We start from the raw sequence: 18,494 nt of genomic DNA, 5'->3' as shown, positions 1-18,494 counted from the left end.
GCTATTTCAAAGTGTTGATTACTTAAGACTCTTTGAAGTCTTTTGTTTGGAAGAAAGATAAAACCTTTAATCCTGACCTAGAAGTTAGATGGGGTTTGACAGCAGCCTATATAATTCAGAAATAATAAATGTTAAGTTATATATAGTGACCATTTCATTACCTTGAAATTTGAAAATTCGTGTTTTTATAATTCGGGCTTTACAGGAATTGCCTAATGCGCTCCTACAGTATTATTGATGTACACTTGGAAATTCAGTTTGCTTCTTGTAAGACACACAAAGATAAGAAACTTTATACCGTAATCCCTTTCTCCTGGGGACCTAGAGGAAGGTAGCATTTTCATAACCAGACCCTGGTTTCTACAGCAAGGATGGGTCTGCTTTATTTTTTTTTTTAATTACAAAAAAATTTTTGTTTAATGTTTATTTATGTTTGAGAGACAGAGAGAGACACAGAATCTGAAGCTCCAAGGCTCCAGGCTCCAAGCTGTCAGCACAGAGCCTGACGTGGGGCTTGAACTCACGAACTGTGAGATTATGACCTGAGTGAAGTCGGATGTTTAACCAATTGAGCCACCCAGGCGCCCCAAGGATGGGTCTGCTTTAGCTTCCCAGCTACTGTTTAGTGAGGTACTAAGCCATCTGGCCTGGGAGGTCTCTTTATTACTTTTTTCTTTTTCTTTCTTTTTTTTTTTTTTAATTGTGAGCCCTTTACAAAGTAAATTGCAATCTTGTGAATCCTGACAGGAATTTAAAAAAATCATTTCTGTCATTTTTGCCTGTGCTATGATGAAGAAAACACTAAGTAAAAAACATTTTAATTTTAGATGATTGTATTAGTCACGTTAATTATCAAACTCACTTTTCAACTCTTTAATAACATTTAGTCTACATAAGGACAGATTCTGACATTTTCCCATTTGACAAGCGATCTATGCTGTGTGACTCATTTTAATTCAGTTAAATAAAATAAAAAGAACCCATGATTTGTCAGTAAGCATTACAAATGACACAATAACGTGATTGGCTCTGGGATTGAATATATAAGAAAATGGATTGAAATTAAAATTCTTTCTAATGTTTTATATATTTTTGAGAGAAACAGAGCATGAGCGGGGGAGGGTCAGAGAGAGAGGGAGACACAGAATCCAAAGCAGGCTCCAGGCTCCGAGCCATCAGCACAGAGCCCGATGCAGGGCTCGAATTCACAGACCGAAAGATCGTGACCTGAGCCGAAGTCTGATGCTTAACTGACTGAGCCACCCAGGTGCCCCTGGATTGAAATTTAAAAAGGAGACAAAACTATCTGATATTTAGAATGCCTGTATTTTGTACTTAAAGAACCTCCCATCTGTTTTAGTGGTTTTGGGGTTTGTTTTTAAAGGTTAAGCTGGGAAGGCCATCCAGGATGTTTGACATAACATCTTTTTGCCTGAAGTGCACTCAGGCTTGGATAAACTAATTTGTAACAAACAGAAAAGCCAATTAGATTGTTGTGTTTTACCCTTTAAACATTGATTTTCAAAGTACTAGACATATTCTAGTAGGTTCTTTTTTTTTTTTCAATATATGAAATTTTTATTGTCAATTTTTTTTTTCAGTATATGAATCTAATAGGTTCTCTTAGATATTACAACTCAGAAAAAGCCAATGCTTTTTTAACTTTTTTTTTTAATGTTTATTTGTTTTGAGAGAGAGATTGAGAGCGCGTACCTTCAGGAGCAGGGGAGGGGCAGAGAGAGAGGGAGAGGGAATCCCAAGCAGGCTGCATGCTCAGTGCAGAGCCCGACAGAGGGGGCTCGATCTCACAACCCTAAGGATCATGACCTGAGCCGGAATGAAGAGTCGGACGCTTAACCCACTGAGCCACCCAGGCGCCCCCAGTGCTTGTTTAGATAAAACTCTGGCTCTGTTGAAAACCATCTGGAACGCTGGCAGGAACTTCAGCTGGGGTGAGGGGCTTTGCAGGGACTTAGGTCACCCCTAAGTCACAGTGGGACGGGGAGAGGGCTCTGGTCCTTTGTGGTGGTCGCGCTGGCCCATGGCTTCCCTGCTGTCCGTTGCAGCTACTGAGTGCTGGCCCCTCGGCTGGGTCGGGCCCTCTGCCCCGGCTGGACGCGGGCAGACACGCCTCTGACGCAGGATGGCTGCTGTCTTGGGCGCAGAGTGTCCCTCCTCTTGTCCCTCTGTCTTCAGCCTGCCTGCTTCTGTCAACCCCACTCTGAACCCAAGCTCCAAGCCCCCCTTTTTTAGGGATCACCTCTGTTAGCCCAGGGTTTTGAAAAGCAAGGCCTAGAATTTCTCCCCTGGGATCCCAGAGCCACAGCCAGTCTGGGGCTGTCTCCTTGGAATGTGGGAGGGGCAGACTCGACTCCCTGTCCCCAGTTTTGTGTGGTGGGGAGAACCCAACGGTAATTCATACCCTGGCATTCAGCCACACTATTTAGACCAAAGAATGCACACATATTTTCACCTTTTATTCTGAAATAATTACAGACTTAACCGGGACCTCGTTCAGTGTCCTGCCTGGCTTTGCCCCCTGGTGACGTCACACATAGCCACGGTACAATAGCGACACCAGGAACACGGTGTTGGCGCCTCTCTGTGAAGCAGACTACAGACCTTATTTGGCGTGCACCACTATTTCAAACCTTTCATTTGTGCGTTAAATGCCACTCATCTGTGTGCCACGAGCAGCTTTCAAGCGTGTGACGTCAGCAACTGGCAGTGGTAAACCGAGTGACAGGCCAGCTGAGGAAGTGTCTGAGGCGTGGGCTTGCTCACCTGATCTCAACTGTTGCACATGCTCACTGGGCACATACTCGTAAACACCCAAATGACGCCATTTTGTTTTGTTTTGTTTTATTTTATTTTTAAATGTTTTTTTTTTTTTTTTGAGAAAGCACAGGGAAGGGACAGAGGGAAAGGGAGAGGGGAACAGAGGATCCAAAGTGGGCTCTGTGCTGACAGCAGTGAGCCCGATGTGGGGCTCGAACCCATAAACTGCAAGATCATGACTGGAGCTGAAGTCAGACGCTTAGCCAACTCAGCCACCCTGGGGCCCCTCAAATGATGCCATTTTAATGGGGACGAATATTTATCTAAGAATATCACTCTTGATTTAAAAAAAATCAGAAATGGGGCGCCTGCATGGCTCAGTCGGTTGAGTGTTCAAACTAGGCTCAGGTCACGATCTCATGGTTCGTGCTGACAGCTCAGAGCCTGGAGCCTGCTTCGGGTTCTGTCTCCCTCTCTCTCTGCCCCTCCTCTGCTCACACTCTGTCTCTGTCTCTGTCTCTGTCTCTCTCAAAAATAAATAAACATAAAAAAAAAAATCAGAAATGGAGACAGAAACCATTACCTCCTTTAATGAGATGGACCTCCCCTGACCACCAACCCAAGAGTTCAGGCTCTTAAGCTCCAGATGCCAAGATGGGTGTTACCTACGTGCTGACAGGCTGGGGGGCATTTGGGAGGCGGTGAACACTGGAAACACCATTCATTTATGCCTAAGAAGATCTTACCTGCTGCTTCAGACCCCCGGTGGAGAGGGGACTTTGTGGTCCCCTTCCCTGCCGACCCGGGAGGGATGAGGGGATAGGGAGGGGAGGGGAGGCTTGTGAATGGTACCTGAGGAGGAAGGGAGGAAAGCCTGAGGGCACACTATGAAGAGGGGGCTGCGGCCCCAGGGCATCGTGAGAACTTTATGGGAGCCTGGAAATGTTCACCTTGGCCTTTGGTTTCCCTTGAGGTAAAATTATTTTAAATTGTGTTCTTTGCCAACTCAGCGGTCCTCTCCCAAACCTTGTAAGACCTTAGCTTGACTGGCTACGTGATTAGGCCCTCCCAGCTTCCTCCAGAACCGGCCCTGAGGAAAGTTGCTTTCGTGAAGGGCGGACATTGGTTTAGGTCCGTGAGGAGCTGGTGAATCTCAGGCTGGGTCTCTGTCGTGCCTGAAGGTCGAGAGAACTCTGCCCTTGTCCCTGAGATTTCCAGCTGCTCTGAGGCCACCTGCCTGCCTCAGGTCACCCTGGGCTGGCCCTCGGGCTTCCTTCCACACCAGCCACCTGCCCTGACTGGCCACTGCCTGACACTCACCACGGCCGACACCTGTCCTTGGTCCTGGCTACTTGCTGCCTCTGCAGCCCGCCTCGCTGGCCAAGTCCTGGCAAAAATAGCTGCTGGTGAAGGTTCTAAGCCCACTTCTGAGGCTTCCCCTCACTAGCTTTCTTACAGGAACAGCAACGGACAGTGATTTCAAGCTGTCGCTTCGTCAGGTGAATGGTGCATAGCCTGTCCTATGATTTGCAAGAGCTTAGCTCAGTTGACCGTGCGATTACAATGATCTTAAAAAAACCCTTTTTGCCAGTGTAATTATTTGCCAGTAGTAAACGTCTGTTCAAGCATTGTATATAGATGACTTTCAATATCTGCCTAATTCTCATCTTTTATAATTCTGTGAACTAAGGATGCAAGTGTAAGTTCTATTTAAATGTTACATCCTCATTAGTTGATGAACGTCTGACTCTTGACCTCGGCTCAGGTCATGATCTCATGGTTCGTGGGATCGAGCCCTGCGCTGGGCTCTATGCTGGCAGCATGGAGCCTCCTTGGGATTCTCTCTCCCTCCCTCTCTGCCCTTCCCCTGCTTGTGCTCTCTCTCTCTCTCTCAAAATAAATAAACTTCAAAAGGAAATCATAGATCCCCCGCCCCTCCAGGGGATTTGAGGCAGAACTAGCAAATATAAATTCACCCACTCAACATTTTATTGACAGATTGAATACTGCCACATGCCAGGCAGAATCCTGGGGACTGGGGACAGAGCAATGAAAATGACAAAGTCCCTGTTCCCACAGAGCTTATGTTCCGCTAGAGCCAGTGATGGTAACAGCTGGGGTTCTTCAAAGCATACTTGAGTTTTTTGCATCTAAGTATTTCTGTAAATTCTCTGGGCAATTGCTTAACCCATTTAATGTCTCTTTCAAGAAATTCAGGTCAATTCAGATATCGATAGAGAGTCCTAGGTCCCTCGGTAACTGCTCCTAGCTGACCTGTAAAAGTTGAGACAGGTACTTAATTCCTGTGGGACCCCCTCCAGTCCCCCAGCCTCACTGTAAGGGTACCCTCATTTTTCACAGTGCACATCTTGTTAATGTGTTTGTTTTGGCTGAATACAGTTCATGTAAAGAATTGAATTTAGAAAAAGGTGAAACTCTGTGTAGCTGATAATTCAGTGTTGCGTATTTTTATTTGATCTCATGTGGATATGAAGAGAATCCAGTTACTAGCAGAGTATACGTTCATGGATCTGGTCACTTAGCACATTTTATTGAGCTCTACACCTCGGTTCCAGACAGCGGCTGGATCCTGGAGATCCAAAAATGAGTAAAGATGCAGGTCGTGCCTCAAGAAGAATGCAGACCAGTCAGAGAGAAAAGTGATAGTCGCGGGAGCAGATAAGGGGTCCCGTAACTCAGCCTTATGGGTCAGGAAGGTCATTTTAAGTTGTGTCCTGGAGGGTGTGGCCAATGTGAGAAAGTTGCATATGGTCCATAAGGTTGAAATAAAGGGTGGGGAGGGACGAGGTGGGAGTGGGGGAAGCAGGGTCTGGATTGTGATGGCCTTTCAGCCATTCTAAGAATAATGGTTGGAAGTTCCATGAAAAGATGGACGTGATCAACATGAGGAAAGCATGGCAGGGTGTTGTATTTTATTTTTCATTATTATGATTTTTAATGTTTATTTATGTTTGAGAGAAACAGAAAGACAGAGCATGAGAGGGGGAGGGGCAGAGAGAGAGAGGGAGACACAGAATCCCAAGCAGGCTCCAGGCTCTGAGCTGTCAGCACAGAGCCCGATGTGGGGCTCGAACCCACGAACCGTGAGATCACGACCTGAGCCGAAGTCTGATGATTAACTGACTGAGCCCCACCAGGCGCATCAAGGTGTTGTCTTTTAGAACAACATCCCTGGCCACAGTGTGGAGAGCAGGTCGGCGATAAGGAAGACCAGAGGCGCCATGACCCGGGTGAGAGAAGTTGGGGGTCGTGGCAGACGAGGGACAGGCCTGGGCATAACTGGGCGATACTAGAGAGGTACAGTCAGCACATTGCTGAGGAACCAACACCCGAATTCTGCACCGAGTGTGGGTCTCTCTTTTCTTGGACATTATTTTAGCGCTAAGACTTGGCGTGTCGCCAGTGGTGTTTAATGTAAGGGTGAGTTTGGAGACTCCCAGTATTGGGAAAATCTCTGAGGCTGACTCAGCCTGGCCAGCTCGAGCAGCCTTTCAGGTCCTGTGTTTTCTCTGCCAACCTCAGGAATCTGAGAGTATTATTCCAGAACCGACCAAGAACATGGAGCTGGACCGAGGGATGTGGCCGTGTGATGGGCCCTCATCACCCGCCTTGTACGATTTTGCTTTTTCTGTTACTGGTCTTGAGACATAGCATGTGGAGTGGGAAGGGCGTTGAATCAGGAACCAGGAACCTCGAAGTCCATCCCGACTGTGGTGCTTACTTGTCCTCTAATCTTTGACAAATTACTTAACTCTGTGGCCTCAGTGTCCTCACCTGTCCAAAGGAGGGATTGAGTGTGAGGCTTTGGGAATACAGATTGCTTTCATGTCCCCAGTCCAAGATTCTGTGAGCTCACTGCCTGAGTTGTAAGGCATTAGGAACTTTTAGGCACTGTTCCCTTCGGTTAATTAAAGTAATGGTAGTACACTGGCCTCACAAAGGCTTCTCATAGGGCCATTTTGGGAAAGGGATGGAAAAACTCTTCCTTCTTTGCTCTTTTAGGAGATACAGCCTGGTCCTACAGCTTTAGGGACGTAGAAATTCCAGTGGGCAGAGTAGACACCTGTGTGAACTCGGCATGGCCTCACCCTCTCTTACCTTGTAAATTTCTTTCTTTAACCAGAAATCAGTGTTTAACTACTAAATGGTTCAGCAATGTTAGTATTTTGTTTTGATGGAAGAAAAGCTTTTGATGACCTACCTTTATTTGCCGTTTCAAAGCTGAAGTAAAGGCATACTTATAGGCACATAAAGTCAGAAGAGACATAATTTTGTTCAGATTTTCTAATTGCTTACGTGTATGGTCTGAATTTTCCTGGGTAGTGATAGAGATCTGCAATATTCTTTGAATACAGACAAAAATTAATTATATAATTAGACACTATTAAAAATTTTTTTAATGTTTATTTATTTTTTTTGAGACAGGGCGTGAATGGGGGAGAGGCACAGAGAGAGTGTGAATGGGGGAGAGGCTCAGAGAGAGGGAGACACAGAATCCGAAGTAGGGTCCAGGCTCTGAACTGTCAGCACAGAGCCCCACGTGGGGCCGGAACCCACGAACTGTGAGATCATGACCCAAGCTGAAGTCAGACACCCAACCAACTAAGCTACCCAGGTGCTGTTAGGCAGTATTACTAATTAATTATATCTTTTCAGGAGTAAGAGTGGTGGAAAAACGTCTCTAATCTCATAATATTCTAAGGGCTTGAAATATAACGCATGAAATAATTAGGCATTGCTTAGTTATCATGTCTTGGCTATTTATATATTTTATCAACAAATTACTGTCTTTCATTTCAATGGAATGTACTTTTATCGTAGTTGGCTTCATTTTCAGATTCAACTTAAAATTTATGTGAATTCGTATTTTTTCCTTTATTTTCTATTTATGGACCTAAGGAAGAAAAGGGAGAGGCAGCAACGGAAGAGGTACAGTAGCGTAATTAACGGTGGTGCCTAATGAAAACATCTCTTAGGTCAGAGAATCGCAGCCTTAGCCACGTTCTCCTTGTTCTTCATGACGTGAAGAAGCCGATGCAGCCTGCATCCCAGAACAGCCTCCCTTAGGCTGCTGAGAAGGGAAATATAAGTGGGAGGTGAATATATCCAAGAGGCGTGGCTAGAGGAATAGGGCGTGGCTAGAGGAATGGGCGTGGCTGCGGACCTTTTCCCAGCCTTGTGTCTGCAGAGTCAGGCCAGGCTGGACCGGGTCCTTCTTCCACTCTGCCTTTACCCCTTATTGCATAGTGTGCACACTTCATGCAGCTTGCACGGTGCTTGGCAGTGCTGTTTTGACCCGGTTGGTGAGGGAAGGATTCCCTTCCGGTGGCCACGGGGATGGCTGATACCTGCCGCGTGACAGCGGGCAGATGAGACTGCCAGCAGATGACTAGTCACCTCTTCTCAAAGCCCAAGGGATGAAGACATCAATAAGACGTCAGTACAGTGCAGGGACACAGGGAGCTGCACTGGGACAGTGTGAACAATCGGGGCGTGGGAGGCGGGCTTTGTGGATTCAAGACAGCGAAGCGTGTCCTGGTTCACTTGTTTGGATTCGCTTGTTTGACTCATCGCAGGGGACGGGCAGGCACTGTGCCCGGGTCCTTGACGAAGCCGGCTGCTTGGCTAGGAGGCCTCCTTTGTGGGAGCTTAGGCCAGTGTGTAGGCCATTTCCGGCTGTCCAGATTTTACCGGATGTCAGGGCAGCACATAATATTGAGTCCGTGCTACGGCTACGTTTCGTGGAAACCGGGAAGCTTAAGCATGCAGCGCATCGCTGAGTGTCTGGAAGGTATGTGACCTTAGGAAACCATAACATGGTCCGGGGATTTCTAGTGGGAACCTACCCAGGGAGAGCCTTATTGATTTGGGAAGAATTACTTTTTTTTTTTTTTTTTTTAATTTTTTAATGTTCATTTTTGAGAGAAGGAGAGCACACGTAGGAGAGAGCCAGCAGGGGAGGGGCAGAGAGAGAGGGAGACACAGAATCCGGAGCAGGCTCCAGGCTCTGAGCTGTCAGCCCAGAGCCTGACAGGGGGCTTGAACCCACAGACCATGAGATCGTGACCTGAGCCGAAGTCGGATGCTTAACCCACAGAGCCACCCAGGCACCCCGATGACAGGTTTTAAGGTGACTTACATGTACAGGGTCTTTCCAAAGCATTCCATTAAGTTCACATAAGGAAAAACATCCTTCCGTACTCCTATTTCATTGATTTCCATGGTGTTTATTGAAATTGTGGAATTACAGAACGGCTCTAACTTGCATACACAAGTATGTCAACATAACCCATCCTGGAGAGTGAAGACTGCAGTGGGTGCCGATGGCAAACGTACTGCTTGTGAGTGCCCCCCGTGCTCTGGTTATCAACCAGCGTGATTTAAGGGAGACGAGGTAGACTGCAGCAGAGGTTCTCAAAGTGGGGTTCTAGGGCAGCAGCCGCAGCCTCACCTGGGAACCTGTACGGACACACACTTTCAGGCCTTGTCCCAGATCCACCGAATCAGAAACCCTGAGGCGCAGCCCAGGAAACTGTGGTTCGGCAAGCTCTTCAGGTGTTTCTGATGCTCCATCACGTCTGAGAACCTCTGGATTAGAACCTAAGTTCTAGGTAACCTGATGTGTTTGCAAGGGGAGGCCAATTGCAAGAGCTCCAACTGTTTTTTGTTTTTTTTTTTAAGTTTATTTGTTTATTTTGAAGGAGAGAGAGAGAGCGTGCACGCCCGAATGCGAGCAGGGGAGGGACACAGAGAGAGATGGAAACAGAGAATCCCAAGCAGGCTCCGCGTCATCAGCATGGAGCCTGAGGTGGGGCTTGAACCCACAAACTGTGACATCATGACCTCAGCTGAGACCCAGTCAGACGCTTAACCGACTGAGCCACCCAGGCGCCCCAAGAACTCCCACTGTTTTGACCTCATCATAAAAAGTCCATTGAATTTCAAAGACAATAGGGTTTACTTTATGTTAGGAACTTGTGTTTGGTAAAATGAAACCCCAAACCCTTATTTTTCTTTTGGGGATTGAAATGAGTAACAGGAGATGAGAAGGGGGATAGAGACCCCAGACCCAGGAATGTCTGAAACTCGGCTTAGGTCTTTTTACGAATGAATTCTCTTCTTTCCCATTCTTTTCCCGCCGGTTGAAATGTTCTAATTTTACCAGTGTAATTGTGAAAGCTTTCAAGAATGATCTTTTTCTTGTTTGAGAAATTTTGTTTTGCTTCCGGATAGGCACTGGGGGCGGACTTCATTATAAGGAACTTCATGATAATTGTCATTAGTTTAGCGCTGCAACGGCAGCATCCTGTGTTTGTACCGCTGACGATGTGCAAGAGGCACTCCGTGTCAAAATGAAGCAGAATCGAGATTCTTGCCCGGCTGCTTGCTGGTGGAATCTGTGGCTTAGTAGCTGAGCGTTGGGGAGTTTTAAATTTAAACCCTCATAGGGATGAAGTCATGTCAGTGTGTAGAGGCATCAGTTGAGAGAATGTTAGTGGATTGTGAGGGCAAGTCCAAAGGGACATTCTCAGATTCTCTCTTTTTTTTTAAAAATATATTTTAAGTTTATTTACTTACTTTGAGAGAGAGAGAGAGAGAGTGCACAAGCATGAGCAGGGGAGGGGCAGAGAGAGAGGGAGACAGAATTCCAAGCAGGCTCCTCACTGTCAGTGCAGAGCCCAAGGGGGGGCTCGAACTCACGAACCGCGAGATCATGACTTGAGCCAACACCAAGAGTTGGACTCTTAACCGACCGAGCCACCCAGGCGTCCCAGCCCTCATGTTAGCTGAGTCTCAGTGACTTTCATTATAATCAAGAGTTTTAAGAATGCTGTGAATGAACATTTTGGATTGTTTTAAAATGCTAATCAGGGAGAGCTAAATTAAAATGGAGAACTCCATGGGGCGCCTGGGTGGCGCAGTCGGTTAAGGTCCGACTTCAGCCAGGTCACGATCTCACGGTCCGTGGGTTCGAGCCCCGCGTCGGGCTCTGGGCTGATGGCTCAGAGCCTGGAGCCTGTTTCCGATTCTGTGTCTCCCTCTCTCTCTGCCCCTCCCCCGTTCATGCTCTGTCTCGCTCTGTCCCAAAAATAAATAAAAAACGTTGAAAAAAATTTTAAAAATAAATAAATAAATAAATAAAATGGAGAACTCCAGAAAAGGGTGACTAATTTACCAAAAATCACCAAATGTGTTGTCTCGGTGTTTCTTCAAATCCTTTATTGGTGAGGGTCATCAGCATTAAAGAGGATCCCACATATCGAAAGAAATTCCCCTAAAAAAACCTTTGTTGCTTTTTAAATTTTTTTTAATGTTTATTTTTGAGAGAGAGAGAGAGAGCAAGCGAGCAGGGGAGGGGCAGAGAGAGAGGGAGACACAGAATCCGAAGCAGGCTCTGAGCTGTCAGCACAGAGCCTGATGCGGGGCTCAAACCCACAAACTGTGAGATTGTGACCTGAGCTGAAGTCGGATGCTTATCCGACTGAGTCACCCGGGTGCCCCATGTTGCTTTTTAAAATTATAAATGGTTCATGGTCGTTATAGAAAATTTAGAAAATACAGATAAGAGAAGAACACAAAAATAGTTTATAGCCCATTACCCAGAGATAACCACTAGCTACACACAGCACATGTACACAAATGCACACATACATGTACACATGCACACGCACACACATGCACACATGTACACGTACATACAACACACACGAGCACGCACGTACTCATGTGTATGCACACATACGTGTACATGCACACAAAACGTGTGCAAAACACATGTGCACAGAACATGCATACATGTACACACTCAGATGTGCACACACATGTACACACATGCACAAACACACAGGTACATCCACACAGACATGCACATATTTATCAAACCTCGATGAAAACTCCTGTATTCTACTTTCACTCATGGAATGTGTGTGTATTTTGGGGGAGGACATAGAAAATATAGATCTGCTTCATTATTTTTAATGTCATTTTGTCAAATTAATCCCTGTTTTTAGACCTAAAGGTTATTCCTAGCCCGTCTTACTCTATGATTTTTAAAATTATAAGTTATACCTTTCCAATAATCAGTTTTTCTCTTGAGAGGCGAGTTTCCATTTTAAAAAATCCATTTTTATATATAAAAATAAGACAAAGGTACTATTGATTTGGAAGTAATTTCAGGTTATATGTGTGGGTTGCTGATGACTTGGGATTGACAAAATTAGATTGCTGTAACAAAATATAACCAGCTTCTACATTTAAAAGCTTCATCTTTTCTGATAACATTCTGTTTGCTGAGATTCTCTTTGTATTTTATTCTTCCAACTGCTTCTGAATTTTTAAAGGTAATCTGATGAGAATAGTCCATTAATATGAGTAAAGACTGTATGCTTAAGAGGAATCATGAAACCCATTAGAATTAACCTACTGCTCTGCAGCACCGTCCTAAATTGTGGGCTCTGTGTGTTGTCTGTATTGTGTGGGTGATGTGTGTTGTATGCTTTGTGTTGTGAGTATTGTGTCTGTTGGGTGTTGTGTATATTGTGTGTGTGATATGTATTGTGTGTGGTGTGTATGTGCTGTGTGTGTATGTGTATTGTGTGTGTGATACATACCGTGTGTGCGTGCTTTGAGTATGTGTGTGTTGTGTGTGTGATGTGTGTTGTGTGTATTGTGTATGTGATGCGTGTGTATGTGTTGGGTGGGGGATGTGGGAGGCCCTCATCTCTAGTCTGAGATTTTACGTCTCTTTCCTCGCTATATCTGTGATCTTCCTCAACAATAATGAAAATTTTGTTAAAATTAAGACGGAAGAAGTAACCGAAGAGGGAGCAGAAGAGGAAGCAGAGGAAGAGGAAGCTGAAAAAGGAGAAGAACAAGGAGAAGAAGAAGATTCTTAGGCCTTTTCATGCTTTATTTCTTCAACTTTTCCAGGTAATCGCCAAGTCCTGGGGTTGAAAACGTGTTCATTATACTGTTGGATTTCTTTTTTTTTTTAAGATTAAATTTTTTTTTTAATGTTTATTTAATTTTGAGAGAGAGAGAGAGAGAGAACATGAGCAGGGGAGGGGCAGAGAGAGAGAGAGACAGACAGACAGACAGAATGTGAAGCAGGCCCCAGGCTCTGAGCTGTCAACACAGAGCCCGATGTGGGGCTCGAACCCACAAATGTTGAGGTCATGACCTGAGCTGAAGTCAGACGCTTAACCACCCAGGCGCCACCACACTGTTGGATCTCTAGTACCCCTGGCTTGGCAGTGGGAGACAAAGATCCAATTCAGGCCTGTCTGTCTCCCCCCACCAAGCCCCCAGTCTGCCCCCTTCTGGAGCCCAAGGGCGGGTGAGCTCCGTCTAACCCGTGTCTCGCATGCCAGGGTATGGGAGGCTATGGTTTATATGATTTCTAGGAAAAAAGCGTACCTTGGAGGCTAGGAGGAGCTTATTTTGTATTTATTTCCTCCTCTTCCTCTGTGTGTCCTTCATTTAAGTGAAAGCACGGGCGTGTTCTGTTAATCCACGTTCCATTACACCGACGCCTACTGCCCAGTAAACTTACTCATCTACAGGGGAATGACAGCCGGGGTTCACAATGAGGGCAGTAAATTACAACGTTAAAAAATCACAACTCTGACTGCTGGTCACGAGAGAAAAATATCGCTGCTAGAGATTTCACGAGAAGTACTCGACAGACATTTTCATTTATCAAATATTCACCAGAATACTCCTGTAGAAACATCGTGGAGTTCAGTGCACATCGCCTGGCGTATCTTTGACCAGTATGCTTGCTGTCTTGTAATTTTAAACTTCGGACCATGTAGAATCGTTATGTAATTCTTAACAGTTTGTAAACGTATGAATATGATAATGATAGTATCTAATGACAGTGGATATTGAGGACCTGGAGGAAATGCTCAAACACTGAGTTGATTCAAAGGGGAAAAAAAGCAAATACAGCTGTAGCCCATACATTTTGCCTGTTTCACTGATTCTTGAGTTTAGAATCTAGTCCACAGTAGTCTTTTGTGAGGTTAAAATGCCTGAGAGTGAAGGAGTGAGTGACATCCCCCTAAAGTCCTCCCCGCCCCGCCCAACTCCTGGAGAGAGTTCGTATGTACCCTTACAAGTGCAACGTTGCAATGCCATCGTGCGTTCAACCGGGCAGACCACTCAGTGTCCAAAGCCAACCCCATCTCATAGCTCATGGGGAGTCCACGCATTTTATCTGAAAAGGTGGTTTTAGGTACAACACGGGGGGAACAATGAACCGAACTAGAAAGGAATTCTCATTTCCTGGGTTTGAAACTGATGCTAAATTAATGCCCCAGGAGAAATAATCTATAGTCTGAGACTGAATTCTTCCTCCCCAAGACGGTTGCTTCTCAATACTGCCCTCCAGTCTCGGTGTGGACCATTTAAACATCCTAGTCCGGGGCTAAGCTGTAAATTCAGCCTCTCCGTTCTCCATTGAATTTCAGTGGGGAAACTGTTAATTGGAGATGTTGGCATCCTTGTGGTGTTTGATAGGTGTTAGCGCAGGGAAAGGATATAAACCCGGTCTAGTTTTCCATGAAAAACATTCACTTTCCTGTCCTTGCACTTGGAGGCAAATGGGGAGTAGTGGTTTATAGAGTAAAAGGTAAAACTTCTCCCTAATGCATGATAAATAATGAAGATTGTGGTGAACATTGTCTGTCTCTCCTTAACACTCTTCTCCCTAATATTTTCTCTTTTAGAAAACTCAAGCCACGAAGCAGTATTTCAACCGTCTCCCCCCAAACCAACCTCAACAAAATGCTTTGGCACAAAGCTAGCACCCCTCTCTCAGTACGCCCGGGGTTCACTGAGGAATTGCGTTATCTGACATGGTGAGATGTACGCGGATATGTCTCCCCAATCTTATCAACGTGAAATTCTCCGTGAGGACGACACATATGTACCTTCATGTGCCTGACATCTTTGGCCTTTGCTTATTTATTTTATCTTATTTTTTGCTCTGCATGAATAGATCTTCTTACTAATACCCTGAAAAAAAAAAAGGATGTCGAAAAATGATTTCAAAACATACAGCTTCTCCTTGTGACATAATCAAAGTATTTCTTTGTATGTGCCTTATGCGACTTGTCTGATAATTCACTGAAAATAAAGAGCTTGGAAAATAAAGAGCTTTCCAGAAAACAATCTTCCAAATAAAGATTAATAGCAGACATCTTGTCCCAAGGAACATTAATTTTTTATTTATAATGTCTACTTGGATTTGCCTGAACTCCGTCTGCCTGTTGCCAAGTCTGAATTCTTAGCACACCCTTTCTGTCTGCGCCGGGCTCCGTGTTTCCTGAGGCACCGGTTACTCGGCCCGTGTTTTCCAACGACACTGGTTGTCTTGTTAGGTCATATTTTGTGTTACACACTCAACCAGGCACATTATCTTAGAGGCCTTCTTTAAGTGTAAGTCTGCCATCCGCATGCGTGGGGATGATGGTGAGGGCAGATACACTTGCGCCCCAGTGCCTTTGCACGTTTCTGCGCCAAGGGAGTGTCTGCTTCTGTTCCCGCGGCCGTTTACTGATTTGCAGCCAGGGCTGCTGTAGGCAGAGCCCGCTACTCTCATTGTGCCTCGTGATGCCGCAGTTGACCGAGAGCCAGTCCAGCCCCTCTGACTTGTCCACCAGGTAGGCTTGCAGCGTTTCTCTGCACACCCACCCCGTCTCCGATCATCAGAGGTATTTTTTTCTTTCTTGTCCAATTTTGTGGACATCCCTCCGCTCTCGGCATCTGTGCTATTCCTTAATATTTCTGTTGCTGCAGAAGTATCGCTTCCATCCTGTCAGAAGATCTCGCCCCCTCGATGCATTTCTATTGAACGATTATTCTGGCCCTTCACCCTGGAGCGGCCGTCAACGGCACCTCCTCCGTCTGCCTATTGATTTTGCAGTGAAGCGTGTTTGCATCATTTGGGAACGTCTTGGGTGGTGGCTGAGGTTGTGGGCATCACAGAGACTCTGGAAACCGCTCTTTTCTTGTTACCCTGGTAACAAAACGAGGCATTTTGAAGAGAATTAAGATTATTTTGTTCCTAATCGTTGAAGTAAGCTACCTGAAAAACATTTCTTTCTGGGGTGCCTGGGTGGCTCAGTCGGTTAAGCGTCCGACTCTTGGTTTCGGCTCAGGTCATGATCCCATAGTTTGTGGGTTTGAGCCCTGTGTCAGGGCGGTGTGGAGCCTGCTTGGGATTCTGTCTCTCCCTCTCTCTGCCCCTCCCCCCCATTCTCTCTGTCTCTCTTTCAAAATAAATAAATAAAAACTTAAAAAAAATAGAAAACAGCAACAAAAAATTCTTTTTTGCTAAAAATGAGGTGAGACTACAGTGAAATGAAAATTCATATCATTAAAAATTAATGTCAATTTTGTACTTTATTGCAGTAAATGTTCTCCTATCTAAAGAGCACACATAATTTTGTGATAACTCTGCTCATAAGAAGCCTCAAGCTTTTTGCTCTTGCTGGGGTTGACTTTTAGCTCCTTTGTGGTGGAGTCCGATGGAGACAGATTTATTTAGCTGGATGCCAGTTTTCCTTCTCTATTTCTCATATTTTTAAATGAAAATGACTTTATGCTAACAGCAAGCAAGAGAACAAGAAGGACCACTTATTTAAATTGAATTGTTTTTCTTACATCGGTCTTTCTGTAATCAGAAAATTAACATTGTGTGAGTGTGGTCGTATTTACTCTCCTTTCCTTGTCTTAACGTGTTATTGCAATGCAGACTTCCCTTAGGTCCGTAGTGCCATACAAACAGCATCAGCTTTCGTGCAGGCTCGGTTTAACCTTCAGTGGCTGGTGGGTCCAGTGGCACAGCGAGGAAAATCCCCCAATGTGGACTGTGCAATATCAAAATGCAGTTTCTTAAATAATTTTTTAATGTTTATTTATTTTTCAGAGAGAGAGAGAGAGAGAGAGAGAGAGACAGAGCGTGAGTGGGGGAGGGGCAGAAAGACAGGGAGACACAGAATCCGAAGCAGGCTCCAGGCTCCGAGCTTTCGGCACAGAGCCCGACGCGGGGCTCGGACCCACAAACCCGTGAGACCATCACCTGAGTTGAAGTCAGACGCTTAACCGACTGAGCCACCCAGGTACCTCATCAAAATACAGTTTTAAACACACTTTATCAGCATAGGAAATTTCTAGAAACCAAACAGCATTATGAGTACGTAAAAAAAAGAAGCTGAAAAGGAAAACCCAAGTGAACAAGCAAAATCGTTCCAAAAAAAGAAAACATGGTAAAATGGAATACTTGTCTGATGATCTGAAGGTAATAGAGGTACAGAATTTGATTTATTAGTTTACAGGGGGCTGAATTTCAAAGTAATGGTTTCTCTTTAATGTTGTAAGTAGAAAAACTACACAAAAAAAGTCTAAACGCACTTTTCTAGCCCCTAAGCAATAAATGCTCCCTTCTTCACTCTACTTCTCCCCATCTGGGGCCTCCTCGCATTTCCTGGGGTTGGAATCTTCATTTGGAACCCAGATCCAAGATGTGTGATAAAGACAGTGTGTGGTTTTAAGACTCAGTGTGAGAGGCGCATGAACAGAGTGAGATCTATTGCCTGCTGAGTTCCTTGGGGAATTTCAAAAAACATTTTTTTTAATGTTTACTTATTTTTGAGAGAGAGAGAAAGAGAGAGCATGAGCGGGGGAGGGGCAGAGAGGGAGGGAGACACAGAATCCAAAGCAGGCTCCAGGCTCTGAACTGTCAGCACAGAGCCCGATGTGGGGCACGAACCCACAGACCATGAGATCATGACCTGAGCTGAATGAAGTCAGACACTGAACTGACTGAGCCACCCAGGCGCCTCCTTTGGGGAATATTTTTCTTTTCTTTTTTTTTTTAACGTTTTTTTAAAATTTATTTTTGAGACAGAGACAGAGCATGAACGGGGGAGGGGCAGAGAGAGAGGGCGACACAGAATCGGAAACAAGCTCCAGGCTCTGAGCTATCAGCCCAGAGCCCGACACGGGGCTCGAACTCACGGACCGCGAGATCGTGACCTGAGCTGAAGTCGGACGTTTAACCGACTGAGCCACCCAGGCGCCCCTGGGGAATATTTTTCAATGTTTCCTTGCAAACCCAGTTTCGGCATAACGCCTGTGCACGCGTGGTGAGGTGTAGTGACCCTAGTGAATTGTAATAATGGAGAAGGACCATTAGGTGGTGATAAAACACAAGCTTCTTGACACAGTGTGCTGCCCCCAGAACCCCCTGGCAGCTTGTACAAGGTAGGGTACTGTTGAAATCAGAAGGTGGGTCTGGGGGATTTGTCAACTGGACAGAGGAAGGACAAACAGAAACCCGGCACACCCACTGGTCAATTAATTAGCACATCGTTTATAAAGCTTTTATCTGAGATCATTTATCTTGGGTAAAACGTTGTGCATTCTTTTTCTTTTAATATATTTTTTAATCTTGTTAATGTTTATTTATTTTTGAGAGAGAGACAGAGCACGGGTGGGGGAAGGGCAGAGAGAGAAAGAGGGAGACACAGAATCCAAAGCAGGCTCTGTCAGCACAGAGCCCGACACGGGGCTTGAACCCTGAACTGAGAGATCATGACCTGAGCCAAAGTTGGTCGCTTAACCGACTGAGCCACCCAGTGGCCCCCAAAATGTTGTGCATTCTTAAATGTCATGAAAACCATTGTTTT

The 18,494-nt window shown here is 45.3% G+C and overlaps 1 protein-coding gene across 2 annotated transcripts in view; it reads left to right on the top strand.

Annotated features, from left to right (window-relative positions):
• LOC122491160 (SH3 domain-binding glutamic acid-rich protein-like) overlaps positions 1-14,999 on the top strand; it is a 52,986-nt gene extending 37,987 nt beyond the window's left edge. For both annotated transcript variants that reach the window (XM_043593584.1, XM_043593585.1), the window contains 2 exons: positions 12,603-12,729; positions 14,529-14,999. In XM_043593584.1, coding sequence (XP_043449519.1) covers positions 12,603-12,695 — 93 coding nt within the window. In that variant the 3' untranslated portion in view covers positions 12,696-12,729; positions 14,529-14,999. The remainder of the gene's footprint in view (positions 1-12,602; positions 12,730-14,528) is intronic.
• The last annotated feature ends 3,495 nt before the right edge of the window (positions 15,000-18,494 follow it).

Source organism: Prionailurus bengalensis, chromosome C2 (genome assembly GCF_016509475.1).
Source record: "Prionailurus bengalensis isolate Pbe53 chromosome C2, Fcat_Pben_1.1_paternal_pri, whole genome shotgun sequence".
Classification (NCBI taxonomy): Eukaryota; Metazoa; Chordata; class Mammalia; order Carnivora; family Felidae; genus Prionailurus; species Prionailurus bengalensis.
The sequence above is the reverse complement of the archived record's forward strand: the minus strand, read 5'-3'. Positions and strand labels throughout refer to the sequence as shown.